General features: G+C 44.8%; 2 protein-coding genes across 3 annotated transcripts in view; one reads left to right on the plus strand and one right to left on the minus strand.

Moving 5' to 3' along the window:
* The window catches only part of COL4A6 (collagen type IV alpha 6 chain), a 203971-nt gene extending 184799 nt beyond the window's left edge, over positions 1–19172 (plus strand). For both annotated transcript variants that reach the window (XM_081963965.1, XM_081963966.1), the window contains 12 exons: positions 77–184; positions 1178–1285; positions 2027–2098; positions 4028–4153; positions 4494–4610; positions 6253–6414; positions 8644–8742; positions 10715–10861; positions 12157–12273; positions 14373–14564; positions 15061–15347; positions 16756–19172. In XM_081963965.1, the coding sequence (XP_081820091.1) occupies positions 77–184; positions 1178–1285; positions 2027–2098; positions 4028–4153; positions 4494–4610; positions 6253–6414; positions 8644–8742; positions 10715–10861; positions 12157–12273; positions 14373–14564; positions 15061–15347; positions 16756–17010 (1790 nt within the window). In that variant the 3' untranslated portion in view covers positions 17011–19172. The remainder of the gene's footprint in view (positions 1–76; positions 185–1177; positions 1286–2026; positions 2099–4027; positions 4154–4493; positions 4611–6252; positions 6415–8643; positions 8743–10714; positions 10862–12156; positions 12274–14372; positions 14565–15060; positions 15348–16755) is intronic.
* Positions 1–21184, minus strand: part of RAB39B (RAB39B, member RAS oncogene family) — a 404112-nt gene that overhangs the window by 92971 nt on the left and 289957 nt on the right. The gene's annotated exons all lie outside the window — the stretch shown is intronic.

The raw sequence follows: 21184 nt of genomic DNA on the forward strand, positions 1-21184 counted from the left end.
TATAAATGTTCAACTCCAAGAATTTCCTAGGTTGGGGAAGATAGCAATTTAATGGCTCATCTTATGGTTTTTGAAGGTGTAACAGGTGTCCAAGGAACAAAAGGTGACCCAGGATATTCAGGAGGTCTTGGACCAAATGGACAGAAGGGGTCACCAGGTAACCCTGGACAAGAAGGACCACAAGGTAACCAAAGCCATATCATTTGCAAGGTGGATCTTTTAATGCAGAGGGATTAGCAGGGTTTTTTTGCATCCAGAAACTTCTCCAGAACGCTCACAAAGATGTCTGCAAAACTGAAGGATACATAAACTCTCACGCAAGATTGTCCAAATCTCATTGTTTCCTTTGTCTTGAAAATCTCAGAAAATCGGTTGAAAACACACCCCAGAAGAAGATGTGGCATATCACTTCTATGTAGTTGTCATAAAACCTTGTACCCACACAGTCACCAAGACGTGGTAGCTCAGGGACTGAGACGCTGAGCTTGTCGATCAGAAAGGTCGGCAGGTTGGTGGTTCGAATCCCTAGCACCGTGTAATGGAGTGAGCTCCCGTTACTTGTCCCAGCTTCTGCCAACCTAGCAATTCAAAAGCATGTAAAAATGCAAGTAGAAAAATAGGAACCACCTTTGGTGGGAAGGTAACAGCGTTCCGTGTGCCTTTGGAATTTAGTCATGCCGGCCACAATACCACTGAGATGTCTTCAGACAGTGCTGGCTCTCCAGCTTTGAAATGGAGATAAGCACCACCCCCTAGAGTCAGGAACGACTAGCACATATGTGCAAGGGGAGCCTTTACCTTTATCTAGAGTTTACCTTGACTCAAGGGAGACTTGATTTATCCAATCTGGCTGAAATTAAGGTGGATTAGATTTGGTCAGTGCCTAGACGGGAAAACTCTGGAAACCTTCTTACCTTGCTTTATGTTGTAACTCCTACAAGTTGTATATTTAAATAAATGCTAACTACTTAATATCTTGATTCTGTGCTTCCGTTCACTAATTCTAAATTTGTGTCCTTGGAACTCATTTCGTTGAGTTCCGTTGAGTAAGACTCCCAGCTGAAGTAAGTTGAGTTCATTAAGACTCCCGGCTTCTGAAGGTTTTAGCATTTGGGAAATATATAGTCTGCAACTTTAGGAGCTCAGTTTTAAACAATTCTTTGTTTTTCCCCGTTAGGCTTCCCTGGATCTGGCACTTCGAGGGGAAACCCAGGTTTTCCAGGTAATCCTGGGCAACGTGGAGCTCCAGGAATTCCTGGAACTCCTGGCACTTCAGGACCAAAAGGTTTGTTTTGCATTTGAGGGGTTGTTCTTAAAAACCTTACTTCCAGAGAGAAACTCAAATTGTGGGTTGGAATGCCAAATCAAATCTTGCAAAGTTTCTTGGAATAATACTGGAGATAGATCAGTGGATCATCAAGCTGGAGACGAATGGTGAATTTCCTTCTCCTTCACTTATTAACAGCAATTGGGAGTTAGCGGTGGGATCAGGAAGAAACCCACCACTGATGACTGCAAGGTGTCCTTCGTTCACCAATCCCAATAGGCCATTCCTACTTCAAGGTTGATTAGCTGGATTTATAGATGAAGAGGACATAGGGCAGAGCCTTTCTTGACGTTGCTTGGATGGCCAACAAAATGTCTCACATTAACAAAGTCTGGTCCAATCCCCATGATTCAACCTTGAGACACTTTGGTTTGGATGATTGAGTCTTCATTGACGTATAGGACAGGGTCTTACTGTATAGGCTTCTACTTCCAAGATTTTCGTTTCACTTTCTTGTTTTGACATGCAGTTGGCCAGGATCTCTCAACTTCCTTGAAAACCCTATGTGACCTTGACAATATCTAATACTGTATTATGTTACTGAATTGATTTTTGCCGTCGAAGTTACCTTTGTAAGTTTCCTTGCAGGTCTCTTGGCCAAACATTTAGTAAATAAAAACAATAAATATACAGCAGCAACAGCAGCAATTTCTTAGTGACCACCAAAATGGTATCAAACCTTCTAAAATGTATCTCCAGGATTCCCAGGATTCCCAGGACTGACCGGCCTAAATGGCTTACCGGGCACCAAAGGTTCTCCTGGAAAACAAGGTAAATTAAAAGATCCTTAGGAGCTTCCACAGTAAGATCAAATTGTCCAAGTAATACACCCATAGCAAACAAAACTCCGAGGCAGGATGAATCCTCAAAGAACAGTTTTATTTGGTATATCATATTGGCACAGACTGATGAAAACTGACTCTGAATGTTCCTGTGGTTTTCACATAGTCAAAAGTAAAAGTTTATTCCCTTCCCCCCCCAAACATCACTCACATGGTCCAATCAAGGTACCGTCCAGTTGCCTGGTAACTTCACTCCTCCTCTCTCTGACCACCTGTGGGAATGCCCTTGGTTCCCAGGAGACCGTATTTTGTTTTGGCTACAATACCCCAGCTATCTCTATTCCTCCTTCCCGATCCTTCAGCTCCAGTGTGGCAACACTGAAGCCTCAAAATGGCCTCGGTCAGGTCATCTTCAGGGTTGACACAAAATGCAGTAATATCATCCCCTAAATGCAGTGGTGGGTGTTATATCCTCGCAGATGACGTCAGGGATTTCCCCCTGACAGCCGGCATCTGCGGTAGCAACAGCCAGGTCACGTCTGATTGGATAAGACGCGACCTTGCTGAGAGCGGGGAAAATCCGGTGTGCGGATTGGCTGGCTCGTCTGACAGCTTCACATAAATAGCTGTCAGACTAGCCCAGCGCGCTTCTCTCCTGTAAATACTTTGACAGTTGTCTGTGTTAATAAAAGCCTGTTGTATCGCCTCACGTCTCCGCTCGCCTTTTGTGCCTATCTAACAGTGGGATTCAAATAATTTAACAACCGGTTCTCTGCCCTAATGGCCAGCTGGGTAGGCGGGGCTCAGTGGTCATGTGACTGTGTGGGCATGACCAATTCAACGTCACTCAGGTTAATGGGCGCTTCGCCTTAGCTGTTACAATGTAATCAGGGTTAACCGGAGAGGCAGTTTCTGTAAGCAGGGCAATCAAGATTAGGCTAGAAGCAACACCAGAATGTTTCCTTCCTTCCTGCCTTCCTTACAGGATTAGCCCTGTAAAGTGGAACAAAAACAAAAGGAGATTTCTTCCAACAACTGGTTCTCCAAACTGCTTAGAAAGTTAACAACCGGTTCTCACGAATAGGTGCGAACCGGCTGAATCCCACCACTGCCTAAATGGTTCCCTTTTGTCCAACCTCTGATGCAATTGTGTGAATCCAATAGAAAAGAATTTCCGTCGTTCAGGGTTGAACTGTGGAGTTCTTGGTGCTCTCTAACCTTGATCGTTGGCTTGTAGACATTTCGTTACTCAACTAGGTAACCTCATCAGTGCAAGTCACGTTAATCAAGGTGAGTGACAAGCACTGATGATATTATCTGTTAGGTAACACAACACCTGCAAGCAAACAGCCAATTTTAGAGAGCATCAAGAATTCCACAAATGTGTGAGTTGAGACTTTTGGGTGGTGATGTCGTCAGCAGTGTTTTGGCATTTGACTGCGCCCCACAGAAGCATCTAAAACCCTTGGACCCTTCAATACAATACAATACAATAGTAGAGCTGGAAGGGACCTTGGAGGTCTTCTAGTCCAACCCCCTGCCTAGGCAGGAAACCCTATACCGTTTCAGCCAAATGGCTATCCAACTTCTTCTTAAAGACGTCCAGTGTTGGGGCATTCACAACTTCTGGAGGCAACTTCTGTTCCACTGATTAATTGTTCTAACTGTCAGGAAGTTTCTCCTTCAAATCCTTCAAATCCTTTTCCTGCAGAGTCTTAAAAGCCGTGTTTTGCTTTCTCCCATTTTGCAGCCAAATTCTGAAGCCTCAGAGCTACAGAAAGAGGAAAACGTTTTCCCAGCTTCCCCAATTTGGTTCCCTGATTAATTGATTGATTTCAATCATCAAGGATTGCCAGTTGTTATAGTAAACAGCATCTGGACCAAGCTGCTGTTCATGCTGTTTTTCTAATTTCATTAGGCCTGAGTGAAATTGGACTACCTGGATCGGCGGGAATTCCGGGTGTCAAAGGTCAGCGAGGTGACCCCGGTTTCCAGGGTGGAGCTCCTGGCCTTCGTGGACCAAGAGGACCTGCAGGAGAAATGGGTAAATAATAGAAGTTGAAAGAGAGAAAATACTATAGCTCCATGATGGCGAATCTACGGCATGCGTGACACCGGTGGCATGCTGAGCCCTTTCGGCGGACACGTGAGCCGTCACCCCAGCTCAGGTCCACCACACATGTACACATGCCTTCCACCGACCAGCTGATTTTTGGGTCATGGGCGTGGGGCAGGGGGGAACGCAGCCATTTCCTCTTAGCAGAATTAGCCGTTTCAAATTCAACATGTCCATTGCTTAGTCAATTAATGTACAATATCTCTTCCGGGCTCTTTTTTTCCTACAGCAATGCAGAGTCTGGAAATGTTTGTTTATGTCATTGTAGGTCTTCCTGGGAGCCCAGGTTTCACTGGGGGGCGAGGCCCCCCTGGCATCTCTGTCCCTTCCAAGGTCCCTGGGAAGCCCGGTGATGCGGGACGTCCTGGAGAAGATGGTCTGCCAGGTATGGAAGCGGCAAGCTTGGGGATGGGCTTTTACAGGAAGACCACCTTTGCAAACATGCTGGCATAGCCTCCCTTGTGCCAGTTTGACTTAACGTGTGAACTTAACCACTGTGGCTAATAAATCATGATTTATGGTCTAGAGCAAGGAGGTCAACCTCAAAGCCCAGGGGCCGATCCAGCCCGCAGGGTCCTGAGATCTGTCCCGTTGGGCCACCCTAGAAACAGTAAAGGACTGACATGCAGCCCTCCCAAGGTCCGTTTTCAGCTGCAGTGGCCTCCTGCCACCCTCTGCCAGTGAAAATGGACCTTGGGGGGCAGGAGGGCAGCAGGAGGCCGGCACAGCTGAAAATGGAGCCCTGGAGCCCGTTTTCTCTGGCAGAGAGCTTGGGCAACCACAGATGCCCAAGACGCAATAGTGACATCAAGCTAGTTTCAGCAATCAAGATATTGATTGCTGAAACCCGGAATAATCCAAGCATGCTGGAGAAACATAGCTAACCTGTGGTTTCAGGTCTTTTGAAGTCACTAATTTCTGAGCTCTGGTGGATTGTCAGGTGTTTGAGCCTATCAGGAATTTAATTCATGCTGTCTCCAAAAGCAAGAAAAGTTACGTGTTGTGGTTATTGTATTTATTATGGTTGCTCAACAGTCAGTTAAATGTTCAGATCTTATTTGGCATTTTTATCCACCTATTAAGTCCCTCGCAAGGACCTGGCATAGGCAGATGTGGATATTGGATGGTATGAGTGGCAGGATGCAAGCTGTTCTAAACAAAGCTGTCTTTTGCAATTGACGGATGGTGGATTTTGTCAAGGCTAATCATGTTCAAGTGATGCTCCAGATGTTTTGTTATTTTTATTAGCCTTCTCTGAAGGGCCAAATGAAAATGGGGTAAGGTACTTTCATGTGATATTTCGTACGTAAAGCGGCCATGGTGGAAGATTTTCAATACAGGTAGTCCTTGTTTAGCAAGTGCCTCATTTAGCCACTAAATCAGGAGGAGGGAAAGAAGGAGTGGAAAGGGGAGAGAGGAGAAGGAGAGAGGAAGGGGAAGTAGAGAAGAGAAGGACGACAGAGGGAAGAAAGGAGGTAGGGAGGAGGAGGAGAGAGGGAGAAGAAAGTGATGGCTAAGGTACAAATATGGTGTATGGAGAGCAGAAGAGCCAATAATCATTTTTGGAAGTTGATGGTAAGATGAATTGACGTAAATATTTAATAATATAATACGATGTTGGTCATGTAATAGTATACATGTGGTTTATATGTTATGAAAATGAAAAAAAATAAAATAAAAACTTTATATATAAAATTTAGCCACTATTCGCAGGAATGAAAAAATAACTTTGGGATCAGTCCTCACATTTATGACCTTCTCGGGTCTGTAAACCAAAAGAAAGCTGAAGCCAGACCACAAGCACAGTTACAGTTCCACTTAGCAACCAAGTGGCCGCTCCCAATTATGGTTGCTAAATGAGGACTACCTACAATCATTTTTAAGGCGGTCTCTCAGCAACTTCCTAGGCAACACATGGACACAATTTCAGGATTTGGGAGCTGCTGGAATGAGTTAAGGGTTTCTTGAGCTCCCAGCAGACCAAGGCGTGACTGGCAACAACATCTCCTTGGTTCTTCTTTCCCCAGGCTTCCAAGGACCTTCTGGGCCACCAGGACCACCGGGCCCAGCCTTCAATCAAGGTGACCGAGGTAATCCAGGCCCCATGGGTCCCTCGGGCTTCCCAGGCCTCAAAGGCGACACAGGCATCCCTGGACTTAGTGGAGTCCCTGGTGCTTCAGGTTTCAAAGGTGAGTATATGTAGCGGAATGTTGTCTGGATTCCCAAGAGGGAGGGGTTGCATTCCAGATGAGCAAGAGGCATTGAAGTTTAGATAGTTTGTGTGGGAGAAAGAAGGTGAAGATGGCTCCTCCCTAGGTGTCCTCAATATACTGTATGTTTAATGGTGTAAGTATTAAATTTATATTTACCGACAAAGAAAGAAAGAAATCTTTATTTCCTTGTCAGTAAATATAAATTTAACAGAAAAATAGTTTGTCGTGAAAGTGATTGCCTGCGAAGGCTCCTGGACTGGGGCTGAAAGATGAAAGCGGAAGCAGAATGCTCCGTCCCATATTTGGATAGACCAGGTTGCCTCGATAAAAAACACTTAATGGTGTAAGTCAAACTCAAGGCCTGCAGGCCAGATGTGGCCCTCAATGTGGTCGGATCTGACCCACAGGGCCATCCTGGAAAATTTTAGGGGCTGGCCCCCTTCACTTCAGCCCGGTCTACCCACGTTTGCTTCGACTTGGTCTACCCAATGCGAAGAGGAAACATGCCAGCAGTTTGGGAAGTGGCGTGAAGCTGTCCATGCCCACCCCAATCAGCCCCACCCCCGAGGTCAACCACAGTCCTGATGTGACCCTCAACGAAATTGAGTTTGACACCCCTGGTGTAAGTACCATATTTTTCGGAGTATAAGACGCAGCAAGGTTTTGAAGAGGAATTTTTTTTAAAAAAAAAGTTTTTGTACTCTGCAAACCTCCCCAAAACGGCCCATTTTTCTTCAAAAAAGGTCATGGAGGCTTGTAGAGTGCTTTCGGGGGGGCAAAAACGAGCAGAAAACAGCCAGTTTTTTGCAAAAACGGGCCTGGTTTTTATCAAAAAAAAGGGCATGGATAGCTTTTAGGAAGCCTATAGAGTGCTGCTGAGAACCGTGGGGCAAAAATGGGCCGTTTTTTGCTCATTTCTGCCCTCCCCATCCCCCAGGAGCTCTCTGAAAGCCTTCTAAAAGCTGTGCATGGCTATTTTGGTGAAGGCAGCGGGATTTCGGGAGGCAAAAAATGCTGTATTCAGTGTATAAGACGCACCCAGATTTTCAGCCCCTTTTTTGAGGGAAAAAGGTGCGTTTTATACTCTGAAAAATACGGTAATTTGCTTTAGTTTGGCAAGATTCTGCCTCTGGGTGAGGAACAATAAAGGAAACTGCTGAGAAGAACTTCAGTGTACCTTCCTTGGATTTGGGAGCCTGACGGGTATTATGAAGATTCAATTGTAGGTGGTGGCAGATGTTTCTCAAGGGGCAACGAGAAAATATTTGCTGCAAACTCCACATGGCATCAGGAAGAGCATCCAGCCAGTAAATGCTCAGCTCCATTCAGTTGCCCCAATTCTACTTGGAATTAAGGGATTACAAGAGTAGTAAAAAGGGGATTTATCCTCAAAGGCTGTTCTGACCTAGGCTTCCCCAAAAACCGCGAGGCAGAGTCCTGTTCCCGCCAAAACCCCTTTTATTAAACAAATGTGAATTCCTCTCATTCACATTCAGCAAAGGCCTGGCAAACAGTCTTTCAAAGGAATATTCATGACTACAGATCTTATCTATCTTGGAAATCTGCCATATAAATATTTTCCAAATGAGGTGCTGTGCAAGGAAAGACTGGGCACAGAGACTCTGAGATTCTAACGAATGAATCTAACGAACAGGCGGACGAATTGTTTCCTGCAAAAGCCCCCTCCCCTTTCACTCCTCTTTTATTTCCTATGGGAGGGGCCAATCACCTTCCACCTGTGGCTTTACTCCCAAGTCTACCCTGATTTCTGAGTTATTCTTTTCTTCTGGCAGCTCTGCGCATGCGCACCCTGGGAATAGGCTCTAGCTGTTCCTCTGCCTCACTGCTGTCTAGTTCTGTAGGCACCTGATCACTGCTAGATGGCCTCAGCCTCCGACGCAGAGCCCTCATCCGAACCTTCCCCATACTCCTCCCCAACCTCCTCACTGTCCAACTCTGCTGCCAGCTCTGCTGGCCACTGGTGGGCCATAACAAAGGTCTCCAAATTGGGTTCCATGCTGAGGTTTTGAGGAGAAGCACAAATCCCCCTTTTTTGTCATACAGTCTGGGCAAGGTGGATCTCGAGGCAACTTCGGTGTTCGCCAAAATGTTCTAAAAGAGGAGAAGCTGCTCAGTCTGATGAATTTTCAGTCCTGCCTAATTTAGAAGCCAACCTCTGGATCTTTCTCTTTCCTTTCTCCTCAGGATTCAGAGGAGACCCAGGTTTCATGGGCATGCCTGGGAAAGATGGACCACAGGGTGATCCAGGTTTCCCTGGGCCAAAAGGCAAAGCAGGCCCTCCAGGTAAGTCTTGGACAATGCACGTAACTCCAGATCAAACCATACAGATAGTCCTCAAGTTACAACTCATTGTATAGCAATTATTTGAAGTTATGACTAACCTTTCCAAAGTTCTGACGGCCTCACTCCCTGCAGTCACATGATCACATTTTAGGCTTTTTGTCAGGGTTCCAAATAGCATCCAAAATAAAATAAGAATCCAAGACAAGAGATTCCTCACAGTTCCAATTTATGAAGAGAGCCATGTTTGCACATCTGGAAAAACCAGAATCTGAAAGCTTCCCGGTTTTCCCCACCTAGTTGAAAGTTCACACACACCCACAACCCTATCACATGGTCTAATCTTCCACTGAACACCGGCAGTTCCACCCATCCAGTTCCGGTCAGGTGCAGAGACAAAGATGGCCTTGGCTTTCTAAGAAGAATGTTGTTATGGCTACGTATCACCCAACTCCATATAATCCTCCCTCCCATTTTCACACAATAGAAAGTAAACAGTAGAAAGTGTGGCAGGCCTGAAACCTAAAAAGAAAAGACGGCTTGCAGGTCTGACACTCTTGGCAACTAGTACCCATTTATAGCATCCGATGGTCACATGACCACATTTTAGAGTGTTTTGGGCAAAACCCATCTTTTATTTCTGATTTTCAGCAAAGTCAGACCATAACAAACAATTGGTTTGCTTTACAATCTCCACATCCACTTAACAACTACTACAAAAATAAAGTCATAAAGTCGAGTTGACTACTTGGGTGACCTGCTTTACAAACATCATGATTTACGACCGTAATGAGCATGCTCTACTATGGTTATAAGTCGAGGGCTACTGTATGAGCATCAGACAGATGATTGGCTATGTACCATGTATGAGAGGTTATGAGGAAGCAGGCAAGAAATGGAAGAAAAAGCAGACATAAGCAATCCAGGGGTTGAAGGTCCATATCTCATAAATTGCAACTCAACTCAGGCAGCGTTGAGCACGCCAGATGTCTTAGTGAAATCTCTATTCTGTAGTTCTCGCTTCCCTAATTTTACTGGGCTCGACATCATCCTGGAATCTAGGATGAACCTCAAATTCCAGTTTGTTTTGAAGTTGAAGTTACGGTAGAGATGTTTACCAAGGCTCAGGATTTATGGAACTTTGCTTGCTATATCAGTTCAGGAGAACTTAGTGGTCCAGAAGTAGTTGCTGCTTCCCTGGGTGCTACATTTGGGGTTCCAGAGAAACAGATGAGCCATTTTATAGGATATTCCTCTTCTTTCTAAGGCAGGGGTGTCCAAACTTGGCAACTTTAAGACTTGTGGACTTCAACTCCCAGAATTCCCCAACCAGCTCTGGGAATTCTGGGAGTTGAAGTCCACAAGTCTTAAAGTTGCCAAATTTGGACACCCCTGTTCTAAGGCATCCTCAGTCTATTTCGGAGTCTTTTTTTTTACCATGCTCTTTTTTTGAAAAGTTGAAGATGTGGTGGATTCTCTAGCTCAGGGGTCGGCTACCTTAGAGTCACAAAAGTCCTAACCGGAAACCCACATTCAATTCTGGAGCTGACCGGAAGTCTAGTTCCCCCCATCATGGAGTCTCCTCCTAGCATGGCATTCTTTTTCTTCTGCCAACCGGAAATCTGGTTCCTCCACCATAGAGTCTCCTCCTAGCATGGCGTTCTTTTTCTTCTACCTGTCCTAACCAAAAGCCCTATCAATTTTGGAACCGACCGGCAACAGGGAGCCACAGAAGGATGAAAGAGCCACATGCGGCTCTGGAGCCGACCCCTGCTCCAGGTTGAGACATCTTTCACTGCGGATTGAAGACAGGAAGCACAATCGGAAGAATGTTTTACACTTTAGCAATTCATTGCGAGATTGTTACACGCTCTTAATAATGACAGAAAAACATGACCTTGGATTTTCTGACCAAATCGGTAGGATGACCACATGAATGTCATTTTACAAGTCATCCTTCCTCTGTGTTATATAGGTTTTCCTGGGCTGCAAGGCGCTCCGGGCTTAACCCAACCACCAAAAGATATCAGAGCTCCTCCTGGAATAATCGGATTTCCTGGAAATAATGGCAACCCTGGTTTAAATGGAGAGCCGGGCTTCCAGGGGCAAAGAGGACCACAAGGTAAAAATAAATTACATTGTCCGTCGAAAGGGGTATGCAAAGCTGGGACTCGGGAGAAGGTGTCCTTGGAGGATCTACCTCCCTGTGGCTATCCACAAAGACCTTCAGGCTTAAAACAGAATGCTTTGAACACTGGTTCCCAAGAGAAACCCTAATGCAGGGGTGTCCAAACTTGGGAACTTTAAGACTTGTGGACTTCAACTCCCAGAATTCCCCAGCCAGCCATGCTGGCTGGGGAATTCTGGGAGTTGAAGTCCACAAGTCTTAAAGTTCCCAAGTTTGGACACCCCTGCCCTAAGGAGAGCTTGCTTTTTTATTCTTTGTAAAAGCAGAATAGCAGATTACTGTGTTTCTCCAAAAATAAGACAGGGTCTTACTTTTTTTTGGCCCCCGAAATAAGTGCTTGGCCTTATTTTGGGGGAGGTCTTATTATTTTTGAGGTGCAGGAGGCCCCTTAATCTCAACCCATGGATCAGCTGATCCAGAGAGGGATGGAAGTTCTGTCTCTGTTTCTGGCCCACTCTTGCCAGCCTGAGCATCGCTAGGCCTGCTGCTCTTTTTGCAGCCGCCACTAAGAGAAGTGGCGCGGTAGCTAGGGTTTGCGGGAGCGGCCTCCGCAAGGGCATTCCATATGGTTGGCAGGTGCATGTGGGGCATGTTCTCTCCTCCCCCCCCCCAGGAAATGGCATGCGTTTAAATATTTTAGGGGAGGGTTTATTTTCGGGGGAGGACTTATTTTACTGTATGCGCTCAAAAGCCCAATTGGGCTTATTATCTGCGGAGGTTTTATTTTCGGAGAAACAGGGTAATAGAGTTGGAAGAGACCCCGGAGGTCTTCTAGTCCAGCCCCCTGCTCAAACAGGGGAACCTATGTTATTTCATGCAAGTGGTTGCCCAATCTCTTCTTAAAACCCTGCAGTGATGAGGGACCCACAACTTCCAGAGGCAGACCGATTCACTGACCAGTTGTTCTCACTGTCAGGAAATTTCTCCTTAGGTCTAGGTTGCTTCTCTCCTTGATTAGTTTCCACCCATTGCTTCTTGTCCTGCCTTCAGGTGCTTTGGAGATTAAGTTGACTCCCTCTTCTTTCTGGCAGCCGATCAAATATTGTAACACTCCTATCATGTCACACACACACACACACACCCTAGTCCTTCTCTTCATTAGACTAGACATATCGGATTCCAAGCCAAGATGCGCTGGTCGTCTTCTTAAGCATATCTGTCTCTTGTGACTTCTGAATTGAAATGGTTATCATAAATGAATGGGACAAAATTTCTATGTTAATGACCAGGTCCAAAAGGAAAAGCAGGCATACCTGGCCAGGTGGGAAATAATGGCTTACCAGGTCCTTCTGGTGTGGTAGGAGATCCAGGTTCTCCAGGAACTCCAGGACTACCAGGATTTGAAGGTAAGTTTACATATATTATATATATAAGGAATTTGGGCATACCAGGGGTTGTAACACAAACACATACTTATTTCCCTGGCTCAGCTGATAAAGGAGGAGAAGCCTGTGGCATAGTGGCTAAGACTCTTGCCTAGTGTATAATACAGCCCAGGTTCAAATCCCAGTAAGGGTATGGCTAGCTGATGAGAGCTAAATAGCTCGAAATGGATCTATACTAGTCTCCCTTTATTTTATCAGCACAAATACAACACAAATATAACTATAGTATATATAATATATATATAAATCATAAATATAGTAGGGATGCAGTGGCTCAATGGCTAAGATGCTGAGCTTGTCGATCAGAAAGGTCGGCAGTTCGGGGGTTCGAATCCCTAGCGCCGCGTAAAGGAGTGAGCTCCCGTTCCTTGTCCCAGCTTCTGCCAGCCTAGCAGTTCGAAAGCATGTAAAAATGCAAGTAGAAAAAATAGGGACCATCTTTGGTGGGAAGGGAACAGCGTTTGGTGCGCCTTCGGCATTTAGTCCTGCCGGCCACATGACCATGGAGATGTCTTCAGACAGCGCTGGCTCTTCGGCTTTGAAACAGAGATGCACACTGCCCCCTAGAGTCGGGAACGGCTAGCACATATGTGCGAAGGGAACCTTTACCTTTACCTCACATACTGTATATTAGCATCTTTGACCTGAAGTGCTACAAAAACTGTAAGATAACGAATGAGACGATTTATGGAATGCTGCTGATGTGTAAATGGCAGAGAGGGTAATCTTCACAGAAAATTACTTTCCATCATCATCTTCATTAGATCCCGTGCACGTTGGGCAGCTGCAAGTGTTTTCTAGAGATTTGAATCTTTGGTATTGTCCCAAGAGACGTTCATGATCTTAAGATCTTTCTTAAGTGTTTGGTGCCAAGTTTTTCAAGGCACCCGTTCAGTGGTGGGATTCAAATCATTTAACAACCTGTTCTCTGCCCTAATGACCAGCTGGGTAGGCGTGGCTCAGTGGATCATGTCAACCTGACAGTAAACTCTTCCCAAAAATGTTGCCAAGTAAACTGCCAGGACCTGTCCAGGCAATTTCCAGGAGTCAGCACTGACTTGAAGGCACACACACACACACACACACACACACACACACACACACACACACACACACACACACCAACTAGTTATCCGTGGAGCACTGGTGGCCCACGAGAAAAGATTGGTGGTCCGTAGAAAAAATATTCGCATTTTTTATATTGTACTAAATCAGGGGTCCTCATTGCATGTATCCCTTGGCTGAGAGTCTCCCCCTTTGGGGTCTTTTTCTGTGGGTCAAAGGGGGGCAGAAATTCCAACTTCAGGGTCTGCTTCAGCCTCCTGGTGTCGGTCTTTGGTCGAAGGCTGGAGGGAAGCGCCACTGGTGGCGAAGAACCGGAGGGCCTCGTTCCAGTGGGACTGCATCATGGCCTGGAACTGGCTGACCATCTCAGCCCGCTGAGCCTCCAGGCGCCAGTACTTGGCCTTGCACTCCCGCAGGTCTTCCCTCTGCTTGGAAAGCCTATGCTGGTAGTCCTCAGTGAGGTGCTTCTGCTAAGCCTCCTTCTTGGTCAGATCCAATTTGAACTGAGCTGTTTTGCCAACTCTTTCTCCTGATGGCTGCTTAGATCCAACAACTGCTTCCTGTTGGGGCCCTAAGGAGCCCGGGCCGGGAAGTGAGGAGTGGTGAGTAGAGGCTGGCGAGGTGCCCCTCGAAGTGAATGACATCAAGTTGGCCACACCCACTCAATCACATGACCACCTAGCCACGCCCACCCAGCCGGTCATTAGGCAGATCATATTAGTGGTCCGTGGGATTTAAAATTATGACTTTAGTGGTCCCTGAGGTCCGAAAGGTTGGGGACCCCTGCCTTAGGTAGTCCATTTGTATGTAGCAGGAGACAATGCAAATTCTACAGGAAGTAGAAATGATGTTTTGACAATGCAAACTCCAATTTGAGTTGCTTCCCTTCAGCTGAGACTCATCTGCATGGGGTAGGTTGGGAATGAATCCTCCAGGTTTTGCTGGGCTGATATCAGTCACAGGCTGCATGGAAGGACCTCTCTCTCTCTTTGCAGGACGTCCTGGGAATCCAGGTCTGGCTGGGCTGCCTGGGATGCCAGGTCGTAGCATTGGGGTTGGCTATACTTTGGTGAAGCATAGCCAGTCGGATCAGATCCCGCCCTGTCCAGTGGGCATGAACAAACTCTGGGAAGGCTACAGTTTGCTGTACGTGGAGGGCCAGGAGAAGTCCCACAATCAAGATCTGGGTAAGCAATGTGTCCAGCCTGAAAAAAAGGAGAACAACAGGAAAATAAGAGGGCAGGAGATAATCCCTGCGTTCATGAAAGAGAAGATGATTTTGCAATTGGGAAGGGGAAGGGGAAGGAGGCGAAGGGGAGGGCAGGAAAGGGAAGGAAAGGAGGAAGGAAATGAAAGAAAAGAAAAGGAAGAGAGAAATAAGGATTTTCACTTTGCGTTGGAGGATCCATGCCCACATGGTCCAAAGACAACCTTCCGTTTGGGAAAAACATGGACTTCATCTAGTTATCTATGTAGCTTACATCAGTGGACTAGATGCAAGACACATAATACATCTTTCCACTCCTAATCTAAGACTTTAATCACTCCCTTCCCATGCTACACAGATTTGGGGCTCTGCTGTGGTCGTAAGTTGAGGACTACCTGTAGACTCACAGTCACCGCTGCAGAAATGAGAGTCCTTGTTAATGCTCCATTTCATGCTTTGTTCCTCCATTCTCAAAGGTTTTGCTGGCTCCTGCCTGGCTCGCTTCAGTACCATGCCTTTTATTTATTGCAACATCAACGAAGTGTGCTACTACGCCAGCCGCAATGATAAATCCTATTGGCTTTCCACCACTGCTCCAATTCCCATGATGCCCGTCAGCAGTTACCAAATCGCCCAGTACATCAGTCGCTGCTCGGTGTGCGAAGCGCCATCTCAAGCTGTGGCTGTCCACAGCCAGGACATCACTATCCCACAATGTCCCGAAGGCTGGAGGAGTCTCTGGATTGGCTACTCCTTCCTCATGGTAAGAAGAAACCCAGAAGGGATGGCCACGTGTGGGAACGCGCATCTTTTCGGTGCATATGCACAGAGCGCCTTATCCATGCTCATGCCATGGCCTGTCTCGTTCGGTGATCTTCAGGCCACCAGTGGCTCTTCCCAGTTGCCATTTAATGGCCACATGAGCCCTTTCCTCATTCTATCACCAAAAATGGATTGCATTTTAGTATCTATGGAGGTCCTCAATCATTCAGGTCATGGTTGTCCCAAAGGTGTTTTTCAAAAGGCAACTGGAGTTTCTTCGGGGGGGGGGGGTGTTTCCTTGGACAATGTTTTGCTTCTCATCCAAGAACTGGATGAGAATTCTGAAGAACTTCTTCAGAATGGGATGGGGAAGGAGGGGGAGGGAGGGGAGGAGGAGGGGAATGGAAGGGCAAGGAAGAAGAAAAGAAAGAGAAGGAGGAAGGGAAGGGAAGGGATGAGGAAGGAAAGGAAAGGAAATGGGGGGGGGGAGGAAAGGAAATAGAACTGAAGAAGCTTGTTGGGTGAGAAGCAAAACGTTTTCAAAATAAAAAACCAAGACCGACCAATTACCTTTGGGATGGCGCTTTAATGCCTTTAATTTTGGGGTGAGTTCATTGTGTTAAATATTCAAAAAGGAAGCTTTGATGTTTGTTAGATTCTTTATCTTTTAAACTTTTCTAGCTTGCCTGGCAACAGCCAATGAGGCTTTGAACAGCAGGGGAAACAAATAGCAATTTTCACATGAACTTAGAATCATAGCGCTGGAAAGGACCTTGAAGGTCTCCTTCTCCAACCACCTGCTCAAGGCAGGAGACCTTATACCATCCTGGTCAAATGTTGGCCCAGTCTTTTTTTTAAAACCTCCAGTGATTCGAATTTGGCTGTGACTCTCGAAGCCAGTTGCCTGCCATCCACTGGGCCATCCATCCTGATGGAAGCTGCCCATGTGTAAGGGCAGTGTTGACTCAGATGTTTGCATTTGATCTTCCGTAGCACAGTTGATAGAATAGAACAGAACAGAACATAATTCTTCATTGGCCAAGTGTGATTGGACACAAGCAATTTGTCTTTGGTGCAGATGCTCTCTGCGTACATAAAAAGACAAGATGCGTAGTCATAGGGTACCAATAAGCAATCAGGAAACAATCAATATCAATATCAATCGTAAGGATACAAGCAACAAAGTTACAGTCATAAGTGGGAGGAGATGGGTGATAGGAACGATGAGAAGACTAATAGTAATAGTAATGCAGCCTTAGTGAATAGTTTGACAGTGGTGAGGGAGTTATTTGTTTAGCAGAGTGATGGCGTTCAGGGAAAAACTGTCTTTGTGTCTAATTGTCTTGGTGTGCAGTGCTCTGTACGATTCTTTGCACCAACATCCTTCTCTTGCTGGTGTTTTCTTTCAGCACACGGCTGCCGAAGGCGGTGGCCAGTCCTTGGTCTCTCCTGGATCCTGCCTGGAGGACTTCCGTGCCACACCTTTCATTGAGTGCAACGGTGCCCGAGGAACGTGCCACTACTTTTCCAACAAGTACAGCTTTTGGCTGACCACGGTGGAGGCGACCCATCAGTTTGCTGACTCTCCCGTCTCGGAAACACTGAAAGCGGGTCAGCTCCGGACACGGGTGGGACGGTGCCAAGTCTGCATGAAAAATTTGTAGCCAAGGCCTGGACGTCAGACCTTATTCTTCTTAAGACCAAGAAATTAGCATTTGTGTCCCAGCTGGGCAATTGACATCTTCCCAAATCTCCCCAGAGCCCTCTCGTCTCCATCAAAATATGGTGCTATCTTTCCCCCTTGTTTTAAATCTTCCTGGCTACCTCAAAGTCTTTTTCTGCCTTCCCAACCACCACATTCTCTTGGCTTTGATGAACTAAACTGATTTTCACAAGACACACAGAGATTTCTTCTCAAAATTATAATCGTAAGATCTTCCCGTGTTTAGGGTTTAAGACATGTCAGGAATTTCACCAAAGTTTTTTCCTTGCATGCATACACTCCTCCTCTAATTCACGTTCTTCATTCATATTCATCTTAAGTTAGCTGCTTATTTTTAGGCCTAAAAAACAACAACATAGTTAGCTGTCTAGAAGTGTATCTGTTCTTCGATCCGTGGTATGATCAGATTTGAAGGTTCGGGTTTGTGAAAGAGTTAGCTGCATTGATCAATGCCTGCCTGGCAGTCTATTAAACAGTGAAGTGACAATAAAATAAACTTATTAGGAGAGGAAAATATTAGGATTTCTCATCCGTAACACGAGACGCAGGCCTATTAGAAGGATGATAATGTACATCTTTTGAAGAATTTTTATGGCGATGGTGCAATTTGATTTCACCTGCTTGATTATTCAGCCCAAGAATGCTAATCTAACATTGTTGCTACTCTGTGTAATGTTTTCTTACGAATGTTTCAGAACCTCTCCGCTTATTTGTTAATGTGCCACAAGTAGCCTTCTTTCGTGGCATCCAGTGGTGCTAGTCAGAGACCCTCTTGAAGATGGCAAATCATGGCTCAGATGCCAAAGTATAACTTGAATTTATCGGATGAGGCCGCTCCTTCCTTTCTGTGCTGGGGACATCTGAATGAGCTTTCTGGGCTCATGAATCAGTGTTTCATGTTGCATCCGGAACTGAGAAACTGTGGGTGGGCATCAAACCAACTTGAAGTAATGGTTGTGAATTGTGAATGTGTTTCACTCTTGATAACAATCATCCCTCGGCTTGGTCATAACTATGGCTAATTAACCAACAGAAGAATTCTTCAGATCGGGTGAAGTGAGAAGGAAGACGAATGGCAAAGATCCAGCACATAGGATCACTCAAGGAAGTTAGATGCAGGACTAGGAAGCAACTGAACATATTAAGATGATTTACTAAAGGAAACTTTGTTAAAAACTGCTTAGTAGAAAGGCTGAAGGGTACCTCCTGGACTACAGTTCTGTTGGCTAAGAATGCTGAAAGTAGAAAAGTCTTAGTTTGCATCTCTTAAGTTATCTAACGTGTCTCAGAGCTTAACTCTATGATGCTTCTTTGTCCATAACTGCATGGCCGAGCTGTGATCTACTAACTGTGCCTTTGCTCACCTCCTTGAGTAGTGTCTGCCCTGCTTAACCCTTCCTTGGTTCTACATTATAATTATCTGTTTGGTCCTTTTTTCTACAAGCTGTTTTTACAGCCTTAGCTGATCTGTTTCCACCTGGAGAATGGGTCAACACAATTACCTTGAAGACTAGTTTCTTAATTCTTTTAATAGCCTACTGATATTCATGTTATACAAATGTTCTTGGACTTTATACAGCCTTAAGGTGTTGATCCATGAATAATCCACTATTACAGATGTTGCCATAGGTCACAGGACCTTTATGTTTATATAGCAGACATATTACTCCGTTTGCAATAGCTGTACAAGCTGGAGCAAGAGTTACTAATCTTTAACCAAAAGAGTTTCAAAGATCATTACTTCAACTGTCTCTGTGCTCTAATTGTACACGAGACAAGAAAAGTCACTTGTTGATTATTCAGTTGCATGTCCTGGATTTCATTTCCACAATGTTTTCTTTTTGGGAGGTAGCTTTGGAATTGCCGGTGCTTGAAATAATTAATATAGTATTAAATAGGTTACTTTTATGTAAATGTAACACTGAGTAGAAGTTGGATGAACTGACTCATCTGCCAATATTATGGTTTTCTTGATTTTATTTTTACTAGTCTTGCATTTTGTAATGCACTGCTGGAAGTATCTTCAGAGCACTGATTATATTTTGACTCTTTATTTTTTTCCCTAAAAAGTAGTAAAATAGCACTACCACTTTGTGAGTTATATTCCATTGCCTCCTTACAATAAGCTTGGCAACTCTCTCCAGGCACATTACTCAACTGGTGTAAGTTGTCAAGTGGATTTCTACTAAGCTTTGGTGACCAAAATAGAATTGAGGAGTTAAAAAAGACCCCAAAGATCATGTAGACCAACTTTCTTCAGTGGCCAAAAACACCCATTAAATCATCAGCAACAGTTTGTTGTCCATCTTCAAATACACCTCCAGGACTTTTTGGTCTTGATCCAAAGAGAAGGCAATTTTCACAGAGATGATGTTCAGATTTAAATAGGCTTTGAAAGAAATTTTTGAATGCGAGAAACAGAAATTGGGCTTAAGTGGAGGCCCAGTTCTACATGACTGTATCAATCAAATAATAATCTATTAATCTAATAAAGATTAGATTAAAGCTAATAACCAACCCAGAAAAGAATATCAGCAAATGTCTTTGCTGGATTTTCTGTTTGTATTCAGGTTTTGTTTGTTTGTTTTTTGTTCCCATGTAAATCTCTCTGTCTCAATTTGCAAGAATTTGGGGAACAAAAATTATCCCCATAACCATAATGTAGGTTTTTTTTTTAATTCCACTCCTTTATAAAAAAAAAAAAGGATCAACTCTTTAAAGCTCATGAATAGCTCTACAAATGCTATCTTCTGCCCACAATTATATTAATTTCTCCCAAATATACAGGCAATGTTGATTCTTGGTGGCCAATTCTTCCCGTATTTTGAAAGTAGATATAGTCTTTGACTTATGACCACAATTGGGACTGGACCTTCTGTTGCTGAATCACATCCAATGTTATTGTCTGCTAAAGCAGCTAATAAACAATTTTATTATTATTAGCTGCTTGGCTAAATGGCGAACATGTGATCTCCGGACACAACAACCGTCATAAATCCGTGCTGGTTGGCAAGCACCTTATTGCAGTCATGTGACCGCAGGAAGGCTGCAATGTCGGAAGTGCCAGGACTGGTAATACATTCCATTTTTCATCACCACTGAAACTTTGAACAGTGATGAGCTAAAACAAACGGTCGTAAGAAATGATAAAGAGTTATGCAAAATGCTGATGTGGTCAAACACCACTGCACATCACTAGATCTGAAGACTGCAAGTGGTCCTCAACTTACGATCACAACTGGGGACAGAATTTCAGTTGCTAAGGCAGTCGGTTGTGCCTGGTTTTATGACCTTTTTTTTTTTTGCCACAGTTGTACAGCAAATCATTGCAGTTAAGTGAATCACACGGCGGTTGAATGAATCCAGTTTGCCCTGTTGACTTTGCCAGAAGACACCTGGAAAGGTCTCATAATCCTGGGGTGGCTGTAACCATCACAAGTACAGGTAGTCCTCAACTTGCAACAGTTCATTTAGTGACCGAAGTTACAACGGCACTGAAAAAAAGCGACATGACCATTTTTCACACTTGTGACCTCTGCAGCATCCCCAACGTTACGTGATTGACATTTTGATGCTTGACAACGGGTTCATGTTTATGACAGCTGCTGTGTCCTGTGATCACGTGATCCCCTTTTGCAATCTTGTGACAAGCAGAGACAATGGGGAAGCCAGATTCACTTAGTAACAGCAGTGATTCCCATAAGAAATGTGGCAGGGGAAGTCGTAAAATGGAGCAAAACTCACTTCACAAAATTTCTCCTTAAACAACATACATTTAGGGCTCAACTGTGGTCGTTAAGTTGAGGACTACATGTACATGCTGCTTGCCAGGTGCCCAAATTTTGCAACCCTGAAGATGTTGCCATGATTGTAAATGTGAATACGTACCTGTTGTACGTCAGTTTTTTCAGTGCCATTGTAACTTTCAAGTAAACGAAGGATTGTAAGTTGAGGTCTACCTAGACATGCAAATTCCCACCAATGAGGCATTAAATTCTGCATATGACAATGGCACAGCTAATGCAATTTTTTAATCTGCCAGCGTAGTGACGGTTGATGCCATTAGTCACCTATGTGGCCACTTGTTGTGGAGTGAATATTACACACACATCGCC

The sequence above is a fragment of the Natrix helvetica genome, assembly GCF_964273705.1.
Source record: "Natrix helvetica genome assembly, chromosome: 11".
Classification (NCBI taxonomy): domain Eukaryota; kingdom Metazoa; phylum Chordata; class Lepidosauria; order Squamata; family Natricidae; genus Natrix; species Natrix helvetica.